This window comes from Canis lupus, chromosome 15 (genome assembly GCF_011100685.1).
Source record: "Canis lupus familiaris isolate Mischka breed German Shepherd chromosome 15, alternate assembly UU_Cfam_GSD_1.0, whole genome shotgun sequence".
In the NCBI taxonomy this organism is placed as follows: domain Eukaryota; kingdom Metazoa; phylum Chordata; class Mammalia; order Carnivora; family Canidae; genus Canis; species Canis lupus.
The window spans coordinates 10,965,589-10,992,635 of NC_049236.1; the positions used below are offsets into that span (position 1 = coordinate 10,965,589).

The following is a 27,047-nucleotide window of genomic DNA, read 5'->3' on the forward strand; positions in this document are numbered from 1 at the left end:
TTCTTTCTTTCTTTCTTTCTTTCTTTCTTTCTTTTTACAGCTAAGGGCTTCTCAGGGAATGGCTATACCGTGCAAGTGTGACCAGCCTCATTACACTGAGTCAAGTAAGTACCTGGGAGAGGTGAAAATGAAGGAATGCCCGGAAATGTGTGTGAGAATCACAAAATGTAAACACCTTCTATGGCTCAGCTCTTTTGGGCAATGGAAAATGAAATGTCACCCTGACAGAGAACCAAATGAACCCATGATTTAAATAGTGCCCAGGACTTGCTCAGTACTCGGTGACTTTCAACAAAAATGCCTAATATGTGATGGGGCTGTGTTGGTGCTGAAGAGATGGACCCATCTGGCACCATATTCAGTTTCTCTCGGGGAGCTAGCAAGACTTTTCTAGGACACCAAGGCCTCCACTTGCCCACCCATATGCAAAAGAGGACCTCACCTCTTTCTTAACAAAAGAAATGAGGTCATCAGGTAGGAACTGCCCCAAACTGCCTCGTTCCCTTCTACTTGCAAATTTATCCCTAATGGAGCTCCATCCCTCTCTCTTAGCTTAGAACCATAGTTCATAAAATGCTGGAGGAAAAAAGGTTCTGAGGCGATGGTTACATATTATACCTTCCTTTTAAGATTTATAATGCACATTAGCACGGACTCAAAGAAGTAGTGATAAAAAAGAAACCTCTTTTTAACTTGGTTCACTTCCGTTTCCCAAACTCATTTGGTCACAAAACCTCTTTTAAAAAAACATATTACCTATTAAACTTCTTTTGGAAAGACTTTTAGATGAGATTCCCAAATGAACATTCCTATTTGAAACAGGACCGAATACTGCCTCAGGATATAATTACCCTGAACTGGGGGGTCTGGGCCTGTGCTCTGAGCTAGAGTTCCTGAGATACCAGAGGGGCCCACAGAAAAAAGGAAACCAAACCAGAGAACTTCTAAGGTCTCTTTTCACTGTAACAACCTATGATTCTGTTCCTCAGAAGACATCACAGAGACTTGCTTCTGGGATAATCTACACAGGACGGAGATGCATGATGGGGAGGGGGTCAGACGTTTTGAAGACATATTTTCATGTTGGTACAAGTCGTAACAGGTCTGATTTCTAGCTTACTATGTGTCAGTGGTCAGCATGCAATCACTCAAGGAGTTTCACTCAGAGAACCAAAGACGCAAAGGAAAAACAAAATACAATTGTGTGTGGGACTCCCAAGCAGGAGCACACATGTATACGTGCACACACAAACATCTGCACATTATCTATGCTTAACTGACTAGGCGCATGACCCTGGGAGCCAATATAGTATTGCAGATGAAAATAGAGCCAAACAAACCTGGGTTCAATTTTGCTCTGACATTTAGAATTTGTATGACCTTGGACAAGTTATGTAACTTTTCTGAGCTTGTTTCCTCACCTGAAAATAGGGCTAATAATACCTACACCTCACAAAACTGCTGTAAGAATTATGTTACTGTACACCAGGTGCTGTTTTTGAGTATTTTATATGTACTGATGCTCGCAATAATCCTATCAATATCCCTATTTTACAAATGAGAAAACTGAGGCACAGAGAGGGTAAGAATTTTCCTGTCAAACAGCTAGTGACTAGTAAGGTGGGGATACTAAGGCAAGCAGTCAAGCTCTCCATTACCAGGCTACGCTGCCCAGCACAGTTCCAGATTATAGTAGGTCCATGATATCCCCTGGGAAGACACACACACACACACACACACACACACACACACACACAAATACACAAAAACCCTACACCTCTTCCTCTCTGGGATTTAAAATGTGCTGTTTTTGTCATTAGTTTATTACCCAGGCAGTTCAAGTGGGCAGCATGCAGACACCAGCTTCCCAAACACGAGGATCCTATGTGGCTGCTCAGGGAACAGAAGAACAAATTCAGCACTGAGAAATGTTAGTTCATTCTGAATGATGACTCACAACCACTATTTTCACAAACAGCCTGCTAATTAAACTTTCTTATGAACCCTGCTAACCAATTTTTCCAATGCATGGAGGAAAAATCATTCATTATAGACCGGAATCCAAAATCTAATATTAACAGCACAAGTAGGATCTGTGGCATTGTAATTTGATCAGCTTGAGCATTAATAACAGTTAGACACTGATGTCTGAGAGAGTTAATCAGCTTTTGTTGAGATGTACGTAGATAACTGAACAAAACATCTGGAAGGCAGACTAGAAAGCAAAACTAGCTTATCGCAAGGGGTTTATATTTGCTTTACCCTCATAAATACCCTGCTTACAATGTCCTATCTTCTAGGTGAACACAGTAATATCCTGAATTGGTATAACACTTTAAAGACTTACCAACATATTAGCAGCTCATCTTACGTCGAGACACAGTAAGGTGGAAAGAGCCAGTGTTATTATCCCCGTTTTATGCACAATAATCTGAGGCACAGAATGGTTTGATCCACTGAAAGTCCCATAAGTAGAGTGAGAATTTGGTGGGTCCTTCCATTTTATCATGTTGCCACTCATAAAGGTGGCTTGATTTTAAAAACAATCTCAGAAATCATCCTGGCATTTCTGAATATTGAACTAAAGGCTTTCATTTACAATCTTCCAGAACCACTAAAACGGCTGTTCATTGTTACTGTAGCTATTTCTGAGGTTTACTGGAATACATCCTACACAGCCACATGCAAGATTCAGGATGAAACAGCAAGAATGCGAGGAGCCCTCTCTGTGAAGGGCCCTTGTTCCAACTGGCAGCAGCATGTGGTCAGACAGACATGGGTACACAGACAGTTTGGTCAGTCGCTTCAAACAACGTGAGCTTTGGTTTCCTCATCTAAAGAATGGGGCTGCTATTACCTCTTGGGGTTGTGGTCAGGATTAAATGAGATAACAACCACAGAGCAACTGGCATCCAGCGGCACCTAATAAATGTAAGGTGCCATTCCACTCTCCGGCCTTCTCCTCTGGCATCTCTTACTTCCAACTCGGAGTTACGTAACTGAGGACTAAACCAGGGACATACAGATACCAGCTTGTCCTTTCCTCTCTCTTTATCCATCTGTTGGCCCAGGGGTAGGACACTTGGTGAGAAAGAAGAGGGAAGCATTTAGGAGACAGAAAGGGCCCCTCCCATTTACAGGTTGCTTCAGCTTACAGGTGCCTCCACGTGTGTCAGCTGGTTTGGATGGCAAGTACCACGCAAAGACAGTAAGGTAAGGATCTATCCTACTATGTGTTGAGAAGATGGAGGTCCGTGGGGATAAAGTGCCTAATGCAAGGCCGGGCGCACACCTGTCACATGTGTGTGTGAGAGGAGCTGGGGGATGGTGTGGGACTCTCCTGGAGGTCGGTCTCACTGTACCGTGCCTGGAATTCCTGACAAAGAAGCATCCGGGCTGTGTGTGTGTGTGTGTGCATGTGTGTGTGTGTGTGTGTGTGTCTGTGTTAGGGAGTGTGGAGCACTGGATGGAGTGCTCTATTTCTTTTGGACTTAGAGTGGGGTCTGTCTCCTTGTGGGCTCCGCTGCCTGGCAAGGGGCACCGAGAAGAGGAAAGGTGGCTGAGTTTGCAGCCACTGAACTGAAACCAGTTCCAGTTTGCAGGATCAGGAGCAAGAAGTGAGAGTCACCTTTGATTTTCCTGTTTGCCATCCAGTTCAGAGTCCCGGGCAGCGGGGAACCCACCAGAAGTCATTGCAGGAACCCTTCCCAGGGAGATGGAAGCAGAGGACTGAAGTGCCTACGTGCCCTGCGCCAGGCTGTGAGGGGCCGGGGAAGACTGAAGCTGGGATACCTCAGTTCAGGGCAGCAAGTGAGGAAGCCCAATTCAGAACACCCCCTTTGGCACATTATTTACAAAAACAATGAACTCAGGTACTCCACTCAGGCAGCTTCTCTCTGGCACTGCCTGCCCTGGCCAGAAAAACAAACAAACAAACAAAAACATGTCAATCAATCCAACATGGGTTCAGGCAAGAAAGATGAGGAAAGGAAAACTCTTTGTATGTGATTCCAGGCTCCCTATGCCACCCTGTATCATAGCTGGCAAGCGTCTCCGTGGAGATCTGCGGGCTAATGTCAGTGTGGGGGCAGGGAGGGGGGCCGGGGCTGGGGTCTGCTTACCACTTAAGAATGGGATCAAGGTCACCATCTATTTTCCCTTGATGTAAAGAAAACTTGGGCTAGGTGGTTTGTTACTTCTCGGACAACTCACCTAGCCACATTGAACTTACTTTTTCCTTCTCGTTCTCCTTTTACCATTTCTTCTACACACAATTTGGTCTACCTGGCTTTTTAAAAAATCCATGGCTATTTTAATTCTATCTCTTTTCCGTACTATCTTACAAAGCCAATTCAAATCCGTTTTTAATCAAATGGCATGCAAATAAATAAAAAGAAAAAGAGGAGTCAGGACAGGCGACGAGCAAAGAGAAGAAGGAGCAAAGAGAAGAAGGAGCAAGGAAAATAAGAAGCCAAGTGCTCCTGACTCCAGTCTTCCTTGGCTGCACTGGCCTCATTTGCAGTGAGTACAGACATTGTCTATATTGGTGATTTCAACAGGGTCAGAGGAAGTACTAAAAGTAAAAGCCTTTGAAAACAGACAAAAATGGCAAATATTGGGGATGATTAAGTATACATTTTAAGCCATACCACCAGTAAAATGATTTAATCTGATTCAAGATGTTTGTGATGGGAAATTCCATTAGCAGCCTTAGGAATTAGAGTAATTACCCTAACTAGCTGTATCCACTTAATGCTGATGGGACCTCACGTATCACCAGACATCAACTACAAAACAAGGGCCAAGCAGAAAACCAGACTTACAAGTCAGCAAGAAATTGAAGGAGGTGAAAAGAGAGTCGCTGAGAGAACACGTAACTGACCTCAGCAAGATAAACAATGATTCTCAAGGCCTAGACGCCACGGAGAGTCTGCAAATTGTCCACCTCCTTCCCCGTTAGGTCGGGTTATTTATTAGTAAAGTAGAAAAACACAGACTTTGGAGTCTGACAAACTTGGGTTCAAATCTCAGCCCCACTGCTTATTAGCTGTGACCTTGGATAACTTATTTAACCTTTCTGAGCTTCAGTTATTTTATCAACACAAAGGGGGCACTAACACTCACCCACAGAATAGTCCTGACTGTTCCACTCACTGTTCCTTGGAGAGGTGTCTGAAACTTGGCTCAGCTGCTGCCTCTTCAGCGACCGGTCTCCCCCAACCTGCTCTCTACCAAGATCCCAGCTCACTCCTATTTGATACTTGTTCCGAGATCCCCAGCCCACTATCATCTTGTTCCCCTTTGAACCCCAGTAGCCGATGTCTTCGTGTTCATTCAGCAGAGGCAGAGTACTAAGGTAAGAGAAAGACCGTAGACTTTGCAGCCAGACAGATCTAACTCCACTCTCCAGCTAACTGATTCTCAGTCTTGGCCTCCTTATCTGTAAAATGGAGATAATACCAGTGATTACACATGACTGCCACACAGCTGCAGTGAGATAGCATGTCATGATGTGCCTCGCCCTGTAGCCGACACATAGCAGGCCTTCCGTCAACCCTCCAGCTTCACTGCACTGTTAGGAGTCTTTCTGTGCTAATGAAATTAATAGGCAGGTCAGAAAGGGTGAGCTTGGACCTTGGTGAAAAACAAAACAGAACAGAGGCACCGGGGTGGCTCAGTCGGTTGAGCATCTGCCTTCAGCTCAGGTCATGACCCCAGGGTCCTGGGATCGAGCCCTGCATTGGGCTCCCTGCTTACTGAGGAATCTGCCTCTCTCTCCATCTGCCTCTCCCCTCACTCATGCACTCTGTCACTCTCTCAAATACATAAATAATAAAATTAAAAAAAAAATCCCCACACAACAGAACAAAACCCTCTACAAAATAGCAAAGGTGATGTGTCCACATCCCAGACCTGCAGGTTGCTGCAGGGCCCCATAATGTGTCCTGGCTTCCCCCATCCCTGCCCTGCCAGCAGCAACATGTAGGCACAAACTATGTTTTAGCCTCTCTGGCTTCCTCACAGACCCTGATACAGAATTTAAGAGAAGAGAAGGAAAGGGAATAACATTTATTTGGTCTGAGAGAGCAGACACTAAATAAATACTGTTGGCTGATTGAAAATGTTTTACAAATATAAAAGCCTTATACAAATATATGGTCTCTATCTGAATTTTATGTTCTCTCCAAACTAGAAATATCTTCTCCCATCAAAGCTCAATTTGAGGACTGCAGAAAAAATAAAAAGGCAACTTAAAGATCTTTAGTTCTTACAAGGCATAAAGACAGATACAGGGTTCATCGGTTAAGAGCAGTAAGGAGGATGTGGAATAAGGAGGGGGGAGCCAGACCAAAAAGAGAAATCACCCTGCCACACCTCCCAGAAGACAAGAAAAAAATGAATTTCCCATTAACACATTTCAGAAAGCACTTTCCTCCTACCCTGAAGCTGATGAATTACATTTTTAGATAATGTGTGGAAATTTCAACTTGACATTACCTTCTTCCTTAGCTCCTAGTCTCAATCAACCAGGTCATTCTCCAGAGAAGGGGGAGGGAATGAGGGAGGGAGTGTGTGCGTGTGGGGGGTGTGTATGTATGTACTGGGGGAAGGAGGGGAGGCTGGGTGAGCAGGGAATTGGTCCTACGAACCAAACAGTCAGCTAAAGTACAGAAATAGAAAATCCTTAAAATACCCAGGCCTGATTCACATCCTAGGTAAAAATCCTTTGAGACATCTCTCCTGGGAAGTGAGAATACTTTCCTACAGTTATCTGAGTTTGGAACAGGGCAGAACCATCTGATAGGGAAGGGGAGATGAAGGGGAAGACAGCCAGGGGGCAAAAGGAAACCATCCCTGGTCTGTAATCCTGACTACTGCCATCCTGAGAGAGGAATTATGTGGAAAGAAGCAGAATGTACCTGTACAAATTCTAACCCTCATGGCTCCACTCGGTTGCCAACCTATCCTGATTAGAAAGGATGGGAGGTCTCTGACTGCCCTGACGGGTGTGTTAGAGGCACAATAATTACGTGGTCTACTGTCGTTACTTAACATTCTGACATTTTCCAAGTTCCCCTTAATAAGGGACACCCCTGTTCTCCCATTGTGTCTCCACCAGGCTGCCAAATCTTCTCCATAACTATTTTCCATTCACCCCAACAAGAATCCATTTTTCTCCACAAGTCAACAAATCAAAATTCTTTCCTTCTTCATAGAAGATGACTGCAGGGAGGTGACAAATAAAATGACAGATGCAAATCTGCCTGATTTTCTTATAAATTCAAGGGACACATTGCACTGTACCAAGCATGTTTTCAAAGTCAGCAGCAAAATGTGATGATGAAGGCTACTATTTCCTCTCCCCTTCCCATCACTAGTGGATATCCCTCTGATGTGCATGTAGAAAAGTTTATTTAGCTAATCAATATCTTGGGATTTTCTTGGATTATGCATAATTGAGGCTGGGTTTTCACTATGCTTAACTTTAAGGCAACATCCATTTTTAATACAGTGCTTGCAAAAGAAAGAAAAGGGGAACATAGTGAAGGGTATTTTTTGAAGAAACAAAATCTGAAGTTAAAAACCACTCTTAGTCTGTTTTTCCTTGTTCAGGTAAGCAGTGACCTGCTTAATTAAAAAAAAAAAAATCAGGGGGATAGGGCAACTGGGTGACTATATGTTGGCAAACTGAATTTAGATAAAATGTAATCTTCTTAAAAAAATTTATCACCAGGGGCACCTGGGTGGCTCAGTGGTTGAGCACCTGCCTTTGGCTCAGGGCATGATCCCGGGGTCCTGGGATCGAGTCCTGCATCGGGCTCCTTGTAGGGAGCCTGCCTCTCTTTCTGCCTGTATCTCTGCCTCTCTCTTTCTGTGTCTCTCATGAATAAATAAATAAAATCTTGAAAAAAATTATCACCAAGAACAGAACAAACCACTGGTACTTTTTTTTTGTAATGCATAGTACGCTCTTTTCCAACACAAAGATTTTGAATTCGAATTATGTTTTCCCTGAATTAAAAGTTTTCATTCCCTAGGTAATATAATATAAGCTGCGTTGGTTTGTAAAGGGGAGAAATCAGTTGAGTATTTTTCGAGAAACTGTCAAAGATAAACTACAAATTGGGCAACTCACAATTAGATAGTCCTGGGTTCAAGTCCCAGCTCCCCTACTTAGAAGGAAGTCACCTAGGGCTAATTACTCACTCATTCCTAAATCCGACTTTCTTCACCTATAAAATGACCGACTTGAGCATTACATGAAATTCCACCTACTGATCTCAGCAGTAGTGCATAGTACGTGCACATAAACACTGGCTATTATTATGAGTCTCCAAGAAATCCCAATTTACTATTTAAAGGAGCTGCTCTGTTTAAAGCCTCTAATATAGTGCCCAGAACACACATAAGGTGCACACAAATGTGCAAAAGCTGGTGCTATTATTTTTATTTGTCTTTGCTGGCTGACGTAAGAAAGCATGCCAATAAACGCACCTTAGGGCTGAATTCACATTTTAGGAGTGAATTAAAAGCACTTTCATATTTAGAATTTTTCAGGGTCTTTTATTGTTTTATAAAGTTACCTCAGAAGTAAAACTCAATCAAATTCCCGTGGTGTCCTGTAAATCCAGTTCCTTGAAGGTATACGAGGTAACTAAAGCAATCCACAGCCCTCAGCCTCCTTTCCGTCTTCAACCCAAGAGACTATATTCCACGTAGTGCCTCCTGGCCTAGGCCCCCTGCCAGCCCCTCCCCACGCCCTCGCCCTCCCCGCTGCCGTAGTCCCTGGCCCACACGTCACCCACTGAGAGGGACACATGAGATTAAGAGCATTTTCACAAATCCGAGAAAGAACATAAGTTACCCAGTGTCACCAAATCAAAACAGAGTTGGTTCCTTTAATTAGAGATGTGATTCCAGATACAAAAGTGGTGGCAAAGCATTCACCCTGATGTCCACAGCAGTGAAAGCTCTTTTTTTGCCTGTCCTGCTTTCTCCACTGAATGAGAACATTAATTAAGCCAAAGACATGTCTTATGAAGAAAAAAATGAAAGAATGGGCTAGAGGAGAGGTTTAGGAAGTGCTGTCTTAGCTTCGTTTTTCACTATGCTTAACTTCACCTGGCAGTGCCGCTTCACGTTGGATCGCTGCTTCCAAAGAGCCATGTCCCAGCTCTACCTCCCGGGTCCAGAGCACGAAAGAATAAGAAAGGCTTTCATTCTTAGACTGGAAATTTAGCTCTTTACTGTTGGTTTTCTTCCCTCTACCTAAATCCCAACCCTATCTTTCAAACCTCTGCCCGCAGCTCCAGCTCACACAGACCCCACTCCTTTATCAACCTGTTCCAAATCCAGGTCACTCCACATATTCAGCTTTATAATGGATAATGTCCAGTTTGGACCACTCTGTCCTCAAAACCCTCCCTTGAGAGCTCTCACCTACATGAAATGGATCAAAAAAATGACACTGCATGGGCACATGAAGAGTCACATCAAGTAAAAATATAATTCTTTTTGATTGCTGTGATGCAAATCATCACACACTCTAGATAGGCAGATCAAACTGTTGTACACTGATTTCTGGGGATTTTTTCTTTTGTTACTTTTTTCCTCCTTTCTCTGTTCCTTTGGGAGAGGGGTGATAACAAGATCGACAATTATTAAAATGTAATTTAGCATTCTAGCTCTGCTGGCTTTAAGAGACACCCTGAGCCACCTAACTGTATCCTCCCACCTAAGCCAAGTTTCCTCCCCTAAAACACGGAGCATCTGTAATGCAATCTCAAAGCTTGGAAAAAAACAGAAAGGCAGCGAAATTAAAAATTAGAAAGTAATTCAATTCTCTGCAGTTCACGGGAATAATATAATTTCTATCAGGGATTTGGTGTTTCCTTGCCTGAGTTTCGAGGTCGCACAAAGCTTGTGGCCCACGTACCACTTCCCTTTCTCTCCAGCAGTAGAGGCTGCAGGTGGATGAAGGAAAAAAATGAAGAACATGGCTTCACGTGGCCACAGCTGCACACGGAAGCAACTTGGGAGACGTGTTTTCTCTCCCTGGTACCTAGATTATCCTGATAAGTGTCCTTTCTCAATTGGAAAAAAGAAAATCTAATATCTCTGAGAAGATAAATAACAGAGATGTTCAAAAACACTGTAACAGATTCTTAAACCTGGCACTTTCAGTAAATTTGGTTCTACTCCGAAGGCTGAGTTGTATCCCCAGAGGATGATAAATATTGTTATCTCGGCATCCCGTTGTACACAGGAGTCTAGTTTAAAGGCGTGGTGCGTTGGGTAGACCCTCCAGAGGGTGGCCAGCAACTGCTACTCAGAGGATCACAATGTTTCCTTGGGTTATGGGCTGAGGGTTAGGCGGGGGTCTTCACTTAACACAGCCAGAGGCATCCTGCACGCACTTCTCCATAAGATCATGCTTTTCCAATATGGGGTTGAACCCCAGCTCTACCACTTGGTAACAACTGTACCAGGGGAAGTTACTTGACCTCACAAAGTTTCGGTGTCCTCACTGAAGAAAATGGAGGCTGTTTCAGGTATGTTCAGTGCTTAGCAAGTAACTAGGATAGAGTAAGTACTTGCTAAATAATAGCAATTATGCACTTAGCAGCAAACATTTAAGTCCATGCCCAAACTTCCTCTATGTGTTCTCAGATGGAGAATTCATTGACAAGCCACAGCCAGGAGGGAACCCAGCCTACATGCAACGCATCAATGAGTCTCTCTCTCCTCTTCCTCTCAAAGTCTCTCTTTCTCTTCATTTGTTAAGCTGGAACCTTTGAAGGGAATCCATTCTCTTAGGGAGTGGTTTGGGCTGGAAAATCTTAATCTTGAATTCTTATCTCTTCACCACTTCCCACCCCCCCGATCCTCCCACTAGATATTTAGAACTCCTTGTAAACTTCACAGGATCGAGATGTATTGAGATCTGTAGGAGGTGTTGGAGGAACAGGGGGGACTGGGATGTTAAAAATCAGGGCAACAAAAATACCTATGATGTCATTCACCCTGACTTCTGAACCACCAGCAGCAGCCTTTCAACTTGCCTGGTATTACACCTCACCTCTCCCAGCCTGTGTTACCACTTACCACCAAATGTAGGCCTCAGACGGTCTTCCATTAGAGCGATTCTCACTCCTTCCCCACCTCCCCACAGCCCTAATCTCTCCCTCCTTCTCTGACTTTTAGCGTAGTCAATTAAACCTGAACAACTGGTGGATGGAGGAAATATGCTGCATCTATGGAATGGTACAGCAGGGACCAGTTTCACTGTTAATTTAAAATGCTAGAATTAATTAGGTAGTGTAAATGAAGAATTTAATAAGCGCTCTTTACAACCACAAGTTCTACTTTTATTAAACACTGCTACCAAATGAGGGCAAATATCTCTGGTCTCTCTATATTTCCTTGCCTCATTCTCATAAGTTCTCTGCAAATAGAAAAAATTTTTTGTCTGAAATTTAAAAAAATGCATAATTATAAATTTGTGCCTGAATTATATTTCTGCTCTCAACCCATAAGCTTCTTCTTTAAGCTCAGATGCTACTGTATGTCTCTGCTTGTGCTGGAGAGGGTGCTAAACAAACCAAAGTTGACAATTTTGGTTTTGTATACCAAATTAAAGGCTGTCTTCGAAGCTGTCACTCCTATTCAAATCCACTCGGTGAACTACCAAATTAGCATTCTTTCAGTAAAGGAATCTGCTTGTTTAAACATGTGTCTTTAGAAAACAAGGAACAACACCATGAATCAGTACTTTACAAAAATCTCACTACAGTTCTAAGGGAATTCTTTTGAAAAGGTGATTAATAATGTTCACTAATATAGCTGGCAGAGTCCCTATTTAGAAGGTAAGGCTACACCAAAAATACATTTTCTATACAGGAGTGGGAGGAAGAATCATATGGTTAACTGGTTTTAATTTTGTTTGAATTATCATCCTATTATATAAAGATTATTCAGAAATCTAAACATTGACTCTCTGAGAGCACAGGCAATTCTGTTAAAGGATGAATGATCCGGCGCTCTCAGATAAAATCACCAAAGCCCTGGCCCTATTTGGAGACCTTGATAAGATTTCTCTGTTCAGCCACTCTCCCTGTAACCTACTACCTGTATCTGTAATAGTAACATCTCCCGATTACTGAGAGACCGCTAGGCACTGGACGGTACGCTAGGCAGTACCGTGTATATCCGGTCTCTCATTTCATCCTCACAATAAGCCCTTTGAGAAAAATATCCTTTTCCAATTTTATAGATGAGGAAATCATGTTTGGAGGGTTATATGACTTTTATTTTCAAGTTATTTTAGTTTCATGATTTTGCAAAGTGCCTTAATTTATATGGGAGACAGATTTACAAGCGAAGCAGAAGAACACATATAGCGACACGCACACATGTATGCTGGATTTCCCTATTTAAAACCAACATGATATATCTTCCTATTTTAATGGTAGAGTTTCCTTTTTCTAATACAGGCTCATCACTTAAACTGTCCACCGAAAGGGAAACAAAAGTCAATGCTGAAAAATGTCCAATACTCCGTTGAGTGTGAATTATTTTAGGAGTGGAGCTCCAGAGAGCAGTGGCTGCACTGCCATCACAATGTAGCCCAGCAGTTTTCCAAGAAAATAGTCTCACTTTGAAAGAAATTACAGGAGAATGTTACCCCCCAAAGAATCATAGTGTCTGGCAAACATTAGGTCCTCAACAAATGGTTGTCGATAAGGAAAAAAATTAGAAGCTAAAATTTCAAGTATTGAAGTTGTTTGGGTATTGTTTTACGTTCAAGTAAAAAGTCTCTGGCTTCTCACAGAGTATCTTCAAAACAAAACAAAACAAAACAAAATACCTCAACTGCAGACCTTCACTAAGCTTCTCCTTCCTACTGGAGTAGTTTTATTCCAGAATAATCTGCTATCCTTAGAGTGTATTTCTCCCCAGGGACAATGGGCAGTGGTGATCTCCGTCCAAAGTCCACAACACCCCCCCCCCCTTTAAAACACTCTCTCAGACACATGGAAGAACACTGGACACACATAAACCAAATGCTTGAGAATAAAGGAATAGATAAAAACTCGTGTGGAGTACAGGGAGGGCCGACGGCAGAACAGAGAACTATAGAACACAGGGAAGGGGTGGCTGATTGAGAATAAAAGGGGATAAAAACAAAGGATTAGTTCACAAAAAGTAAAGCTCAAGGAAGCTCCAACATCCTCATCTGCTTCCCAGTCCTTTCAATCTGCGGTCTGGTCTTATGTGGTTGCACACACACATGTGAGTTTACAACTGTGGACCCATGCCATCCTTGAATGCAGGCACACATAGCGGACACTAGATGCATCCACCTCTGTGTACATTTCCGCTGAGGTCTGTACAGCTAATGGAACAATGCAGCTGCTAATCCTAATCCTAGAACATTGAAGAAGAACATACCTGTAATTTTGTCTCTCACGAGTTTGCAGGATTCTATTTCACCAATGCTCCCAAAGAGACTCCTGAATTCCTCCTGGGTCATGTTCTGGGGTAAATAGTTGACTATGAGGTTGGTTTTGCTGTCATCTGTGGCTGCCCCTGTCTGCATGGGAGAAGGACAGTTTCTATTGTTGCTGGAGGGTCCATTGCTTGTATTGGATGTCGGGCCATTTGACACCTGTGGCTCCATGGTGCTAATTATCTAAATAAAAATAAAAATAATAAAAATAAGTCTCCTGAAATCTCAAAGACACAACTAAAGTCTCTTTCAAGATTTTATTTTCCATTTTGAAAAGAAAGAGAACAAGATAAAGCAAGATGGAGCAAAAGAGACTGGGTTGTGAACACAGCCAATTTAGAAGCATGTTTTTAACCAAAATGTTAAACTCCCCTTGCTATTTTTAGGCCAGCCCATAGATTTTGAACACAGACTAGAATGCAGTGGGAACTCTCCCATTATTTTGTTAATGAAAAGCTAATTCCTGTTTTCATTACACAATCACTCTCAGAAATGTATACTTAAGCCACACCAAATTATAATTAAAATGTAAAGTAATAATCATGATTAAAATTATAGTTCCATTAAAGCTGAAAAACTAAATATAGAGGGCTATGCTCACAAGATCAAATACAGTACCTGTTTATTAACTATCTCATAAAGTAAAATGACATTAAATTAAGTGGGGCCGTTCCATATGGGAAGAGCTTAGACTTTCACTGATGCTTAAGCACTGATCAAACTTCAGATTTCATAAGCACATGCTGGGGAGCTACGAAGTCATCTAATGATTTTTCTCCTTAATTGCTCTATTACTGTTTCTCCTGGACCTCTAATAAAATAAAAAACATAAAGGAAGAGTTCTCTCTAGGTCTCCACCTTAGATCCAGCACAGCCTGAGGCTACCCTCTTAGACTTTACTCAAAAAGTCAATAGTTTAAATTTAAATTAAATTTGGATTCAAATAGTTAATTAAACAAAAGTTGCCACAAATGTGTGAACTGTTCCAGGCAGCATGTATGGGGGGAAACAAAAAGAGATAAATAAATCTTAGTCTCTACCCTCCAGGAGCTTACAGTCTATTGAGGACACAGGCACAGGCTCCCAGGAGGACAATGGTCATGGAGTAGGGGAGCCAATAATCCTGCTTCACAGGATGGGATTCAGGGAAAGTACTGAGAAGATGAGGCTGGATTAAAGCTCTACATGGAAAATGGATTTGAACTCATATCATGGGCCTGGTTATGAAGAGGTCCTGTGTGGCATGACAAACATGGAGAATCACAAAACTGCAACACCAGAAAGCACTTAAGGAAATAAAATCTAGTTCAAAACTCATGTTTGAGATGAATTCCAGAGACATCCAATGAATTCTGGCATCACGAGAAACGGGCAGAGTCTGGGTCTGAACCCTGTTTTCATGGCCCCAATGCAACTCAGCAGTCCCACATTTCCACTCTCTCCTATCATCATCTATTATTCGTCCTTCATGATATGACCTCCATCACCTCTGACATTGGTCAATTCTTAAAGATGGAATCATGCTCTGCCATTCACTAGATGTGTGACCTTGGGTAAGGGACTGAAACTCTAGGAGTCTTAGTCTTCTTCATTTGAATAACGGGAACAAGGCCACCCATCTTACAAGAAAGCCCCTGAGTAGTAGTGGGAATGTAGTCCATCATCACTGATAGTCATTAAAGTCACTCTACCAATCGTCTGACATGGCTTCTCTCACTAAGTCCTCACAAAAAGTCAGTGAGGCATATTCTAATATTCTCTACATCCACAGATGAGGAAAGGAAGGCTTAGCAGACTTCTGATAACTAGCAGCTTCCATTATTATCACCATTTAGCTGCTGAGAGAATTTCTGGGGTATAAGCACTTTTATATACATGTAAAGTGTGCAAACCTTAAGAGTACAACTCAAAGAATATTTATAAACAGAACACAATTCACACCTGAGTAATCACCTTTCAGCTCATGATATAGAACATGACTAGCATCCCAGAAGCCTTTCTTGTGTCCCCATCTCCATCATTCATACCATCCCCCAAAGGTAACTGACTTCTAATCCATAGATTTTTTTATCTGCTTTTGAACTTTATATACATGGAATCACACAATATGTACTCTTTTATGTCTTTTCACACATTATTTCTGGGTGTCATCCATGTCGTTAGATACGGTGGTAGGTTTTGCCTCTACGCTGCCGTAGCGAATTCCATTGTATGAAAATATCACATTTTATTTATCTCTTCTGTTGATAGACATTTGGGTTGTTTCTAGTTTTTAATTATTATAGATAATGCTGCTATGAACATCATGCACATGTCTTGTGGTTTACATATACACACATTTCTGTTAGGAATATTCCTGGGAGTCTATTTTTGGGTCAGAGTAGATGTATATTCTATGTAGTAGACACTGTCAATATCCTTTTAAAATAGTGGCACCAACTTACACTCCCACCAGCAGAGTATCAAAGTTCCAGTTGCTGTACATCCTCATCAATACTTAGATACTTTTTTTTGGTTTTGTTTTGATTTTTGCTTATTTTCTCACTGAAGCAGAAGGGATAAAGTAAAAAAAGGAATAGGATTTTAGTCAAGGTAACAGCTGACTTAAAACTGTGGATCTAGGGGTGCGTGGGTGGCTCAGTGGTTGAACGTCTGCCTTTAGCTCAGGTTGTGATCCCAGGAGCCTGGGAGCCTGGGAGCCTGCTTTCCCTCTGCCTGTGTCTCTCTCTCTCTCTCTCTGTGTCTCTCATGAATAAATAAATAAAATCTTTAAAAAACAAAAAACCTGTAGTTCTACCACTTATTAGCTATGTGATCTCAGGCAGGCTACTTCAATACTCTGAGCCTCAGTTTCCTCTTTGTAAATTGGAATAAAGCCTCCCTTGCATGTTTCTCTTCAGAATAAATGCCTGGAGACATTATGACTATTATTCTTCATCATGCCCTACATAGGTGTTACTCTAATTGTTTCCTTTTCTGCATGATCACAAATGGGAAATGAAACCAAAAGAGAGAGAGAGAGAGAAAAAAAAGTCTCAAGAGGAGTCAGGGAAATAAGGCAGATTGAGGAAGGTGAGGAGCTTCTAAGATTCTTTACCATCATGTAAGTAACTTAAGTGGCTCCGCTTACCACATCATCAGAACTTCTTGGATTCAGGTCAACTGTGAGATTCTGAAAGGCTGGTCCAGACAGCAAGGAGAAAACAAAGGGTTTCTGAGAAGAATCTTAAATCAAGCTCTTCTCGGCACTGATAGAAGCTGTACCCAAACAAAGCCTCTTCAGCTGCTCTGTCCAGGAAAACATGAGGGAGATGAGCCCAAGGGAGGCACACGCTAATGGAGATGATGGCGTAGAGCATCATCACAGCTCCTGGCTGGGAGGTAGGTTTCTGCTCTGCCCAACTGCTGGGCCTCCTGGGTTTGAGCAGTGTCTTCATTTGCTATGTCGTCTCACTGCTTCACTAAGTCAGGTGTCCAGGCAACAAATACAAGAAACACTGCCAACTTGATAAGGAACTTTAAAACAGAATTTATCCAGCTCAGGATGCTGGGCTGGTAGAAGCACGGAGTACCCAAATGTTACCTTTTGATTTTATGGCAAAAAAGCCAGTCCCACAATTTGTAAAGCTTGCCCCCTGCTCTCCATCTTTCTCAGGTTACCCTTCTATGGCTCCCGCACAAACACTTAGAAAATATCCTGCACCAAGGCAGCTTTTTGGGCATTAATGTTGGAGTATGAAGAATGTAAGTCATACCTAAGCATGCTGAGACTTTATGGGACCAGGACTATTAAAGGTCACTGGAGAGCCGGCTTCATCTTTTTTTCACTGGATGCTGGCCTCACAGACATGTGTGGTGAAAGCCAGCATTCATCCATGTGAACATTTCACAGGCCTCCCTGCTCCAGAGAAGCCCAGGAAGTACCAAGTCCACAGCAAAGTAATTTCAGTTCCCCAACCAGCTTTCTGGTCTCCTCACATCTTATGTGGATTTCCTAAATTACGCCGACTCCTGGAGTTGAGCCCCATGCATAGGTCAGCCAACCTTAATTGGACCCAAACCTCTGAAAAGAATCCATGAGATGCAACATTCAGTACCAAGCTACTTCCACTGACCAAACCTATAAATTAGGCCAAGTCATTCTTGGTTTATGGAAATGGAGATCTCTTTGCAGTTCACACACACTACACAGTTATCCTTTTGTGTATTCAGAAAGAACTGATGAAAATACACACATGCACAGAGTTTGCTCAATAAACACGTACCATTCTAAAGCTGAGAAATACTTGCAAATGTGTTAACATACATTATGTAATAAGACCCCTCATTGGTCTTAATGATACATCCCAGATACAAGACAGGCTTTAAAAAGGAATCAGAAATAGCAAATGTCAGGATGAAATCTGACACACAAGTGAACCAAGAGGATTTTAAAACATTACTTGGAAAATAAGAGAAATTGCTAAGCTCTAAAGATATCAAACTCAAGAATACAAAACTATAATATTTTAAGGTTAATGACACATCTAAAAGGAAGGACACCTGTAATCTCGACTTGGGAAACAGACCAGAGGTAAATGTGTGTTAGCAGGAAAGCATATCCTCCAATAAGCAACGGAGGCTGCTCAGCAAGACCAGAACACTTCCTTCCCCAAGCCTTTGAAATTCTAACAGCACAATTTTCATTGCAAATAAATGTATCAGTTACTCAAGTATGCCTATGTACTTTCTTGAAACAGTCTGTGTGGGTCACATGGCCAACTTTGCAGCTGACCAGGTTCCAAACCCCTGACTTGCCCTCCTTCCCTCTTCTGAATGGCAATTAAGAACAGAATTACAGTGAGCATCCAGGATAGAGCATTGAGGAGGTTCAGTTGACGTCAAATTCTAATGGTTGTACAAAGCACTGCATTAAATCTTTTATGTTCCTGTGATATATTTTAAGAAACATTATACAGGCAGAAAATTTCAGGGATAAACTATTAGAGCAGTGCACAATAACGTACGCACTCAAATCCTGTCATTGTAAATGTCAATGGTTTGAATGACTAATTACTCACACTCAACACATTAACCTCACCCCTCTCACCATTTTTTTTTCCGGCAAAATATACAACAAAAGCAAGAGGGAAGGCCTCACACATGCAGCTGCTGGATCGCTATTCAGGGTCATTTATCTCTGTGGAGGGAGGTAAGAAGCAGAGGCCAGGTTCAGCCTCTTTCTTAGGGTGCTCCTGAAAAAACCAACCCTTTCGGAGCATCTCTATTGCCAGAACCCCAGGTCCTTTCTGATAACCCCAATTACCTGCCCAATCCCGTCTTTTCTTATTGTCCACCCAAGGTATCTGCTACACTATTTCCTGGACTTGTCAGGTCAAATGCACATAAAAAATAAGGTTTACTTCCACTATGGGTAGATCTGGGAATGCTAGATGAACAGAGATGGAGCCCTCGAATGCCAGGCACTGTGCCAGGCCCTGAGGATACAGAGACGACAAAGACAAGGAGCTGGCCCTCACTGAGTTCACGATGTGGGTGCATGACAGATATCAGAGAACATGAGGGACCACAGAGCCCAACTCCATAATTTAATGATGAGGAAACTGAGGACCAGAAAGAGAAAATGACTTGCCCAGGATGACAGTGCTAGTTAGAGCAGGAAATGGGACTTGAGCCCAGGTCTACAGACTACCTCACTTGAGTACACATGAATACAATGACGGGGTACAGTGTGACAGTGCAGTCATAGACATTTAGATGAGGTTTTACTTTTCCCTTTCTGGGGAGAGGCAGTGAGGGGTAGCCATATCATAAAAATGCACTTTAACAGACCTGTGGAGACATGTCTACCTCCATACTTTACTGAATATGGCACTTTACAGTTCACAAAGAATGGTGACCTGAACTCTGAGCTCCATAGCTCAGAGACCACATCTATTTTGTTTATTATAGCATCTCTTCCTGCATGTAGAAGAGGGCCTGACGATTGGTAGGTTCTGGATAAAAGACTATTGAATGAATGAAAGCCCTTGCATGTTCAATAGTTCACTAAATCCCTCAAACAACTCTGTAAAGTACAAGCCAAAGAGGTATTAATGTCAACCCAATTTTACATATAACAAAAGAGGGGAGAACACTTACTGGGTACTTATTATATGTCAGGCATACCTTTAGGTATTATTTCAAATATAGATTTTAAGAGGCATTCATTCAAGAGGAGGGGCTGAATCTTTGGGTGACAAGGACCCCTTGAGAACCTGTTGAATGCCTTTGCCCATTCTCACCAGAAAAATGCACACACACATTTTATGTACACTAATGGCAATTCTTTGTCTCCAGATTGAAACCCTTTGGTTGATTCTAAGAGTAGCAATACAATCAAAGTGCGAAAACTTCGCTTCCTTCCCAATCATTCTTTTCATATAGTTTCTTGTTCTCAGAATTCATTCATTCGTTAACCAAATATTTATTGCTGAAGGGTCTATATGCCAGAGGAGAGTGCAAGCACGACCAGAAGGCCAGAAGGCCCTTTAAGTGTACTAAGCAAGACCACTGTAAATTTCTAAAAATGTACTTAAAGCAGCATTTAATATTTCTTCCACCAGCTCAAGAAGTCTTCACAGTTCCCTCTGTTCCCCTACTCTTGACAGGCTTTCATTTGCTCAAATTTGGGGAGAGTCAGGCTGAGAGTTAGAGGGCTGGTCCTCCTAACCACTAAGGACAGTCATTGTCCTGGGCACCAGAGAGCCAGCCACATCAGAGGTCCTACCACAGCCCCTTCACCAATCCTATCCTGTTGGCCATACTGTGTGGCCTTGCTCCAATATTTTCCATAAAAAATGGCAGTCCCAACAATAAACTGCATGGTCTTGCATTTACACATCTTAACCTACTTATACTCTTAGGATTTATTTCATGAGGCACATAAAAGGTTCTGGCTTTATGTTCTAGGAACCTGTGCTACTGTAGAACTCACTAATGATATTTGTCATCCAAGAGCCTAGGGCACACCTCCTATACTCCCAGCAGTCCTCAACTTCTGGTTTTCTGGCAGAGGGGTGGTCATGATGTTCAACTCAGGCAAAAGGATCTAGAGAAAAGAAACTAAGAAGGTCATAGGAATGTGATCCTTCTGTTCCAAATCCTCTCCCCTCTACCTCCAGTGCCCTCTAAATGTCAGCACTCCCAGAAACTAGAAAGATGTTAATGGAGTGTACTGATTGCAAACATGTCTCAAGTGTGTACATCTGTGACACATACACGTATTTTATTCAATATTTTAATGAGTATTTAAAGGTGTTTTCTTTTACCGTGTTGGAAGGACTTTTGAAAATTTATGTATAAAGGCTAACCCTTATGTAATAGAACAAGCGCTCCCGAGAGCATGAAGAATAATGTTTACCAAGGGCAGTCACTGAATCGAACCATTAAAGAAATAGATTTAAATTATTCATAAGAACAAAAATAAAAGTCCTAATTCTCTTTGTAGGCATTTCCCACTTAACCCTTATAAAATCCTGACACGCAGTATGTTAGACTCTGGTGGTGCAGCCCAGACTATTGCATCTCACCCGCCTTTCGAAAGCCTGAAAAACAAATCCCCAAAGTTAGAAAATTACACAGCAGGCTCTGTGTTCCTGAAGACAGATATTATTTTTAGGAATAATTCCTCACTTCTCTCCTTGCTCCTTGAAAGATACTAAAAATGTCCTTACAACCCCCCAATTTCATATTTTTTAAAAGTTTCGTCCGTCAGCTCATAAAATCCATACTCTCCCCTCCTTCTCTTCAAGAGGCTTTAATTCGCTCAAGTCCCTTCAGATTAATATTTTTTTCTAAATGCAATGCTTTCCTGGTTATGATTCAACTGGGAAGGAGACACATGTTATTAATGGGGCTCAAGAGCAGGGCCGAGATTGATGATCTGATCACTCTAGGAAAAGGGAACTTGGGAATAGCTCCCCCCTACCGCCCCACCCCACCATCGAAACCAAATTACAGGTGATGACTCCCAAAGACCCCTGGAGCAGAAGAATCTGGCTGAAGACTGTACGTGTGTCCCTCAAAACCATTTGTAGCAAGTTTCTGTAATTCTGCTGGAAGGTAGCTAGAAAACTCTAGAAAAAAAATTTCATTCCAACTGGGGAAAACATGCTGACAGTTTAATAGTACCTTTGGGTAGAGGCACAAATAACCTGAAGGACCTATTTACTCTAGGAAGTTATGTGGCAATAAATTCTCGGCATATCCTTAAAACAAGTGTGTTCAATTCAACACAAGTTTATTGAATGCTATTACAGACCAAGCCATGGTTCTAGGAATCTGGAAAACAAAAATAATTTTGTCCTTGCCCTTAGAGGGTTCAAGACAAGAGGATGGGAGAGGAGGGCAGGTAAACAAATTATTAGAGTCAATCGCATATACCCCTTCCTTTATGGAGTTGCCTCCAGAGTTTCTCTAACGACTCTCCCTCCTTGCCAAAGAGCACAGACAGGAATACACCCAGACATGTCCTGACACTGAACTGACCGTCCTGTTTCTGGTCTAAATGCTTACGTCCTAAGCAAATGACTTCGTAACAAGGAGGTAAGCTTGAGGCATTACTCCTTTGAAACAGCATCTTCTTCACTGAAGAGGAATACCAGGCATGCCAAGAGTATTCTCGGTGGGGGTAGTCAGGGTTTTTAAAAAATCAGCAGCCGCTGGAGAGAACAAGAAGCATTAATACTTAAAAATAGCAGGGCCAGGATGGATATGAAAAGCATAATCAAAATTTAATTTCTCTTAGGCATTCTTCTCAAATTCACAGAAATTCACATTTTTAATCTTCCTCCCCAGATACATCACACACATTTGCCCTCCTAAACAAATACTGGCCTCCTTTATATCTTACAGTGTTTCTTTAGGGCTTCAGTCTGGGTCTAAAATGATTTCCGGGGGATCCCTGGGTGGCGCAGCGGTTTGGCGCCTGCCTTTGGCCCAGGGCGCGATCCTGGAGACCCGGGATCGAATCCCACGTCGGGCTCCCGGTACATGGAGCCTGCTTCTCCCTCTGCCTGTGTCTCTGCCTCATTCTCTCTCTCTCTCTGTGACTATCACAAATAAATAAAAATTTAAAAAATAAATAAATAAATAAAATGATTTCCGGTATGCCCAACCTGGGGAAGTCTTAGTAAAACTCCTGGGTATTTTGGTATTTGCAGACTTTTACAGCAAACCCTCCAGGGTTGAGGGGTGGCGTGAACATCCAGTTCATTATAAAGATGATTTTTAAAATAATTTTCTTTCACCCGCTGAGCCCCCAGTTCAGTCCTCTTTTCCAAAATGGCCAATAAATAAAGATGATCTCAAACTTTTGATAAGCTTTCTTTGTTAAAGAAATATCTGAAGAGCATAAATGTTTTCATTTCAGTATAAATGCAATTTTGTGGCCAAGCTCTTCGGCTTCCTGCAAAAAAATGTTAGATCTAATAAAAAAAATCAATTGGAAAACAATTCTGTTCCCATCCAACCCCCTAAGCTCCCAAACTCTGAATGTTTAATGTAGATAAAATAACCAAAATGCCTCCTGAGAAGCTATGGGCACCTGTTGGGGTGGGAACCAGTTGTGATGGTAGATGTGTTACCTTCATCTTCCACAGAAAGAACATTAATGAATCATTTATAAAACTGCCCCCAGACTGATTAAGTTGAGCTTATCTCTGATTAAATGCATAACCAAGAGCCAATGGTACAATTCATATAAACATAAATATTGTGTATTTATAAAATGCCTGGCTCCTGGCTCAGAGTGTGAGCAAACTCACCTAGATTCAGCTGTACAAAGCAATGTGCTATTCTGTATCTATATCATGATCTCCAGCACTAGGTCACATCTCTGAATTTGTCTTATGCACAGATTAAATTATTCAGAAATACAAATAAAATATTTTTTACTATGAAAGTTTATATTTGTTTTCTTAACAAACCTAGGTGGAGATGGAGAGGATAATAAAGGGAGAGAGAGAGGGAGTCAGTATCTAGGAAAATCTGCACAGGGCAACCTTCTCTTTGTTAAGAATTGTAGGATGCCAATGGCTCTTCCAATTGTGCAATTCAAAGGAGAGAGATTATTTGGGGGCATTTTGTAGCTAAAGATCCTGAGTGAAAGAAAATGGTTCTCAGTACTTCAATGTTATATATAAGTGGCCACGAAAAATTAGACCCATGGACTATTCACACAACCTCATGTTATTATAGCTACACATTCATTAGTGAAAAAATCCTGAACATCATTCTGATAGGGCAGTTTTAAATTTAAAAATTACTTATCACACTTGAAATTTTATTTTTGATTCATTCCTTCTCTGAATTTTTTCTTTTTTCCTTTTCTTCTGTTTCATTTCTTCCTTTTTTTTTAAAAAAATAAGAAAGATGCATTAGAAAAAGGACTTTTTGGTCTGATAGGAGAACATTATCCGTCAACTACTTTAGTAAGGTATTTGATCCTAGACACCCCCTGGGAAGGCAGATGAGTGTGAGTAAAACAGGACTCTATCATATCAGTTTTGGTAAGAATACAGATCTGGGCTGGGAGAAGTGTATCTTTGAATTATTTGTGGACACCTTGCTTACAGAGAACACAGAAATTCAAGGTTTGCAACTGGCAAGCCTTAAGAAGGTGCAGTGAAATAGTCTCTCTCATCATCACTGGTGGAAATATAATTTGGCACAATTTTTCTGATCCTTCTGTTCAGATTCTTAGACCCAAGGATCCATTCTGAAGCTCAGAAAAGAATCCAAAATTCTAAAGACCAAAAGTGTGCATGATAAGGTTTATTATGAAAAGGGTCTCTAAAAGAGTGAAAAAACAGAAATAATCTAAGGGCCCAACAAGGAGGAGTGACTAAGTAGGTTATTGTATAGTTTCATGATACAGCATTCCACAGATGGCAAAATCATGTGTATAATGAGCTTTATAACATGAGAAAATGCGTATGATAAATATAGAAAAAAGTGAAATAAAAAATTGATTATCTTGATTATATAAACAGGTGCAGCATAAGAGCGAAAAATGAAAATGCTAACAATAAAGTGTGGGATTATGCTTGTCTCTATTTTCTAAGTTTTTTGTTTTATAATGAAAATACAGCACTTTTATGATCCGAAAGGAAGTTATTTTTAAAAATGAAAGAAAATGGCAAATCCTTCAAAGCAGTTTAGAGTCACAGGTTTAAAAATGGTTCCATCTCCCTCCCAGAGCCGTCCTGCAGACTCTCTCCTTGGCCACACTCTGTTCTTACATTAGAGGACACATAGGAACCCAAATGAATAAAAATCGCATTTCTTGAAACGGACTGTGATTCGGTCTCTCCTTCACCTAAATCACTGTGTATTAGCAAGGTTACAATCTAAGTCGGCCTTATCGCCCGGCAGCAACCTTCAGGAGGACAGCAAGGAGAGAAGATGATTTATAAGAACCCCGTTCCCTGGATCAGGGAGTGAAAAGTACTGATCCGTTCTAAGAGCTCCTGCTGACAAACTCTGATATTATGAACATTCTGCACTTGGACAAAAGCTCCCACTTTTCTTAATTACATGGTTTGAGCAGGAGCCTGCTTTTAGGATCTGCCCAATCACACAACAGCCATTTATTTTCCCAACTGCAGCTGCCAAGATTTCCCTGATCTCTGTTCTGTGCTCCATCTTCAAGGACATCTTGTGAATGTATGACACTGTCAAGCGGCATTCCACGCCATGCTCTTTAAGCTTCTCCCTCTCTCCTTCCTGCATACGGAGATCTTCCTAATACATATTTATTAAAAATCTCATGAACAACAAGCAATGTGTGGAGGCAAAAAAAAAATCACAAATACCACATATCAGAATATTTATCCACTTTAAGACAAATACTTTATTAGGACAATGAACCGCTAACATTCTTTGTCCTCCGTATGATGGGTTTGCTTTAGTTTTATGGCCTCTGCATCTTGTAATTCATTGGGTCCCCGCTTTGTAATATTGCTAGGAAAATGAGTGGCTAATCTGTAGCCCTCTGTGTTTAAAGAAAGAACACAGAATCTCGCTGCAAACTTTTAATTCTTTCTAAACACAAACTTTACCTCTGAATTTCTTATTTTTCTATTCTCTTAATTTTCCTTTACTTAAATTTCGTCATTGTTATATGTTTAAAAAAGAAAAACAGATGTTTTTTTTTTTGCCTCAAAGCATAAGACATTTAATAGATGTGTTTTTATGATTTGCCTTGTAACAACAGAAAATTTTGGATTAGAACAAAGAATAAATAAGTTAATAGTTATGTCTTCACAAATAACCTTTTGCTTTTCAAGATATGCTTTTGAAATCTCACTAATTCATACCAATTGGGCAGGAGTAAAATAGACATTTAAAAAAATCAGAAATGGTAAGAGTTTTTAAGATATATGATAAGGTTTCAAAATGATTATCTTTATACTAAAATTCAAACTGTATTATATATAATTCTCAGATAAGACCCATTTAGGACTAATTTAATAAGTCCCTAAGAATAATTTGGATAGATACATGTATACACTCAAGTACTGAAAAGAGTTTACTTCTTTGAGTCAGGTAACCATGTCCTTTAAAATCACAGATACAAAGTAAATTTGCTTGGCAATCTTCTCCAACTCTTGATATAGTATTTTTATCCCAGAAATTTATCTTAAAAAAAGTGAAAGGCTAACAAATATTCAAAATCAACAGTTGTCAAATTAGGGCAAACAAATTATTATTTTTTAGTTTCAGGCATATTTTAAAGCAAGTCACAATTTAATAATGACGATACTGTCCTCCATTTGAACAGCTCCTCCCCACAACTGAGGTTCATTCCTAAAAGAAGAGGAAAGGCAGTACAAAGGGACAAAAGTCAAGCTAACTTCCTTAACGTTAATGGGTTCCTTCAATGGGCCAGAAGCCATTATGACAAATGCCTGGAATACAGGAGAGAAAGGGGGTTCCTGTCTGTAAGGAAGTAAATAAATCAACAAAGAAGTAATGTATAATGTCATAAACGTGGTCACAGAGAAGCACATACGGAGTGCCCAGCAGAGTCTCTGCCCCGAACATGGCAAAGGCCCAATAAACAGAGCTCCTGTGGTAACACTGATTAAAAAGTGCTTTGGGTTACACGAGAAAAGGTTTAGGCAAGCAATTACTCTGAACTCCTTCCAATATACCAGCAGTTAGCGCATAATAAATGGGGGCAGATGTTGTCAGGTATGCTACTTCACTTAATTCTCCCACAACTTTGCAAAATAGGTAACTGTCATTCACCCCACTTAGAGTTGGGGAAACCGAGGCTTGAAGAACTGAACTCTATACAGGATGAAGAAGTAAGGCCTCGGGCAATATCCAGTCTCACTTAGCCAGAACTGCATCTTGACCTCAAGTGTGAACCAAACTCTGTACCCTTCCTGAAGCCTCCAAGTTGGAGGGAAGAGTTCCTAACACCGTAACATGCAACCGAGGACTCTTGGAGAAAGCAAACGATCTAATCTGATTAAAACCGTATCTGCTG

At 41.3% G+C, this 27,047-nt stretch overlaps 1 protein-coding gene across 8 annotated transcripts in view; it reads right to left on the reverse strand.

Annotated features, from left to right (window-relative positions):
• The window catches only part of ELAVL4 (ELAV like RNA binding protein 4), a 90,229-nt gene that overhangs the window by 38,403 nt on the left and 24,779 nt on the right, over positions 1 to 27,047 (reverse strand). For 7 of the 8 annotated variants that reach the window (XM_038558078.1, XM_038558081.1, XM_038558082.1 and 4 more), the window contains one exon: positions 13,453 to 13,693. In XM_038558078.1, coding sequence (XP_038414006.1) covers positions 13,453 to 13,693 — 241 coding nt within the window. Of the gene's footprint in view, positions 1 to 13,452; positions 13,694 to 16,640; positions 16,691 to 27,047 lie in introns of all 8 variants that reach the window. The other variant, XM_038558084.1, reaches the window with a different exon arrangement.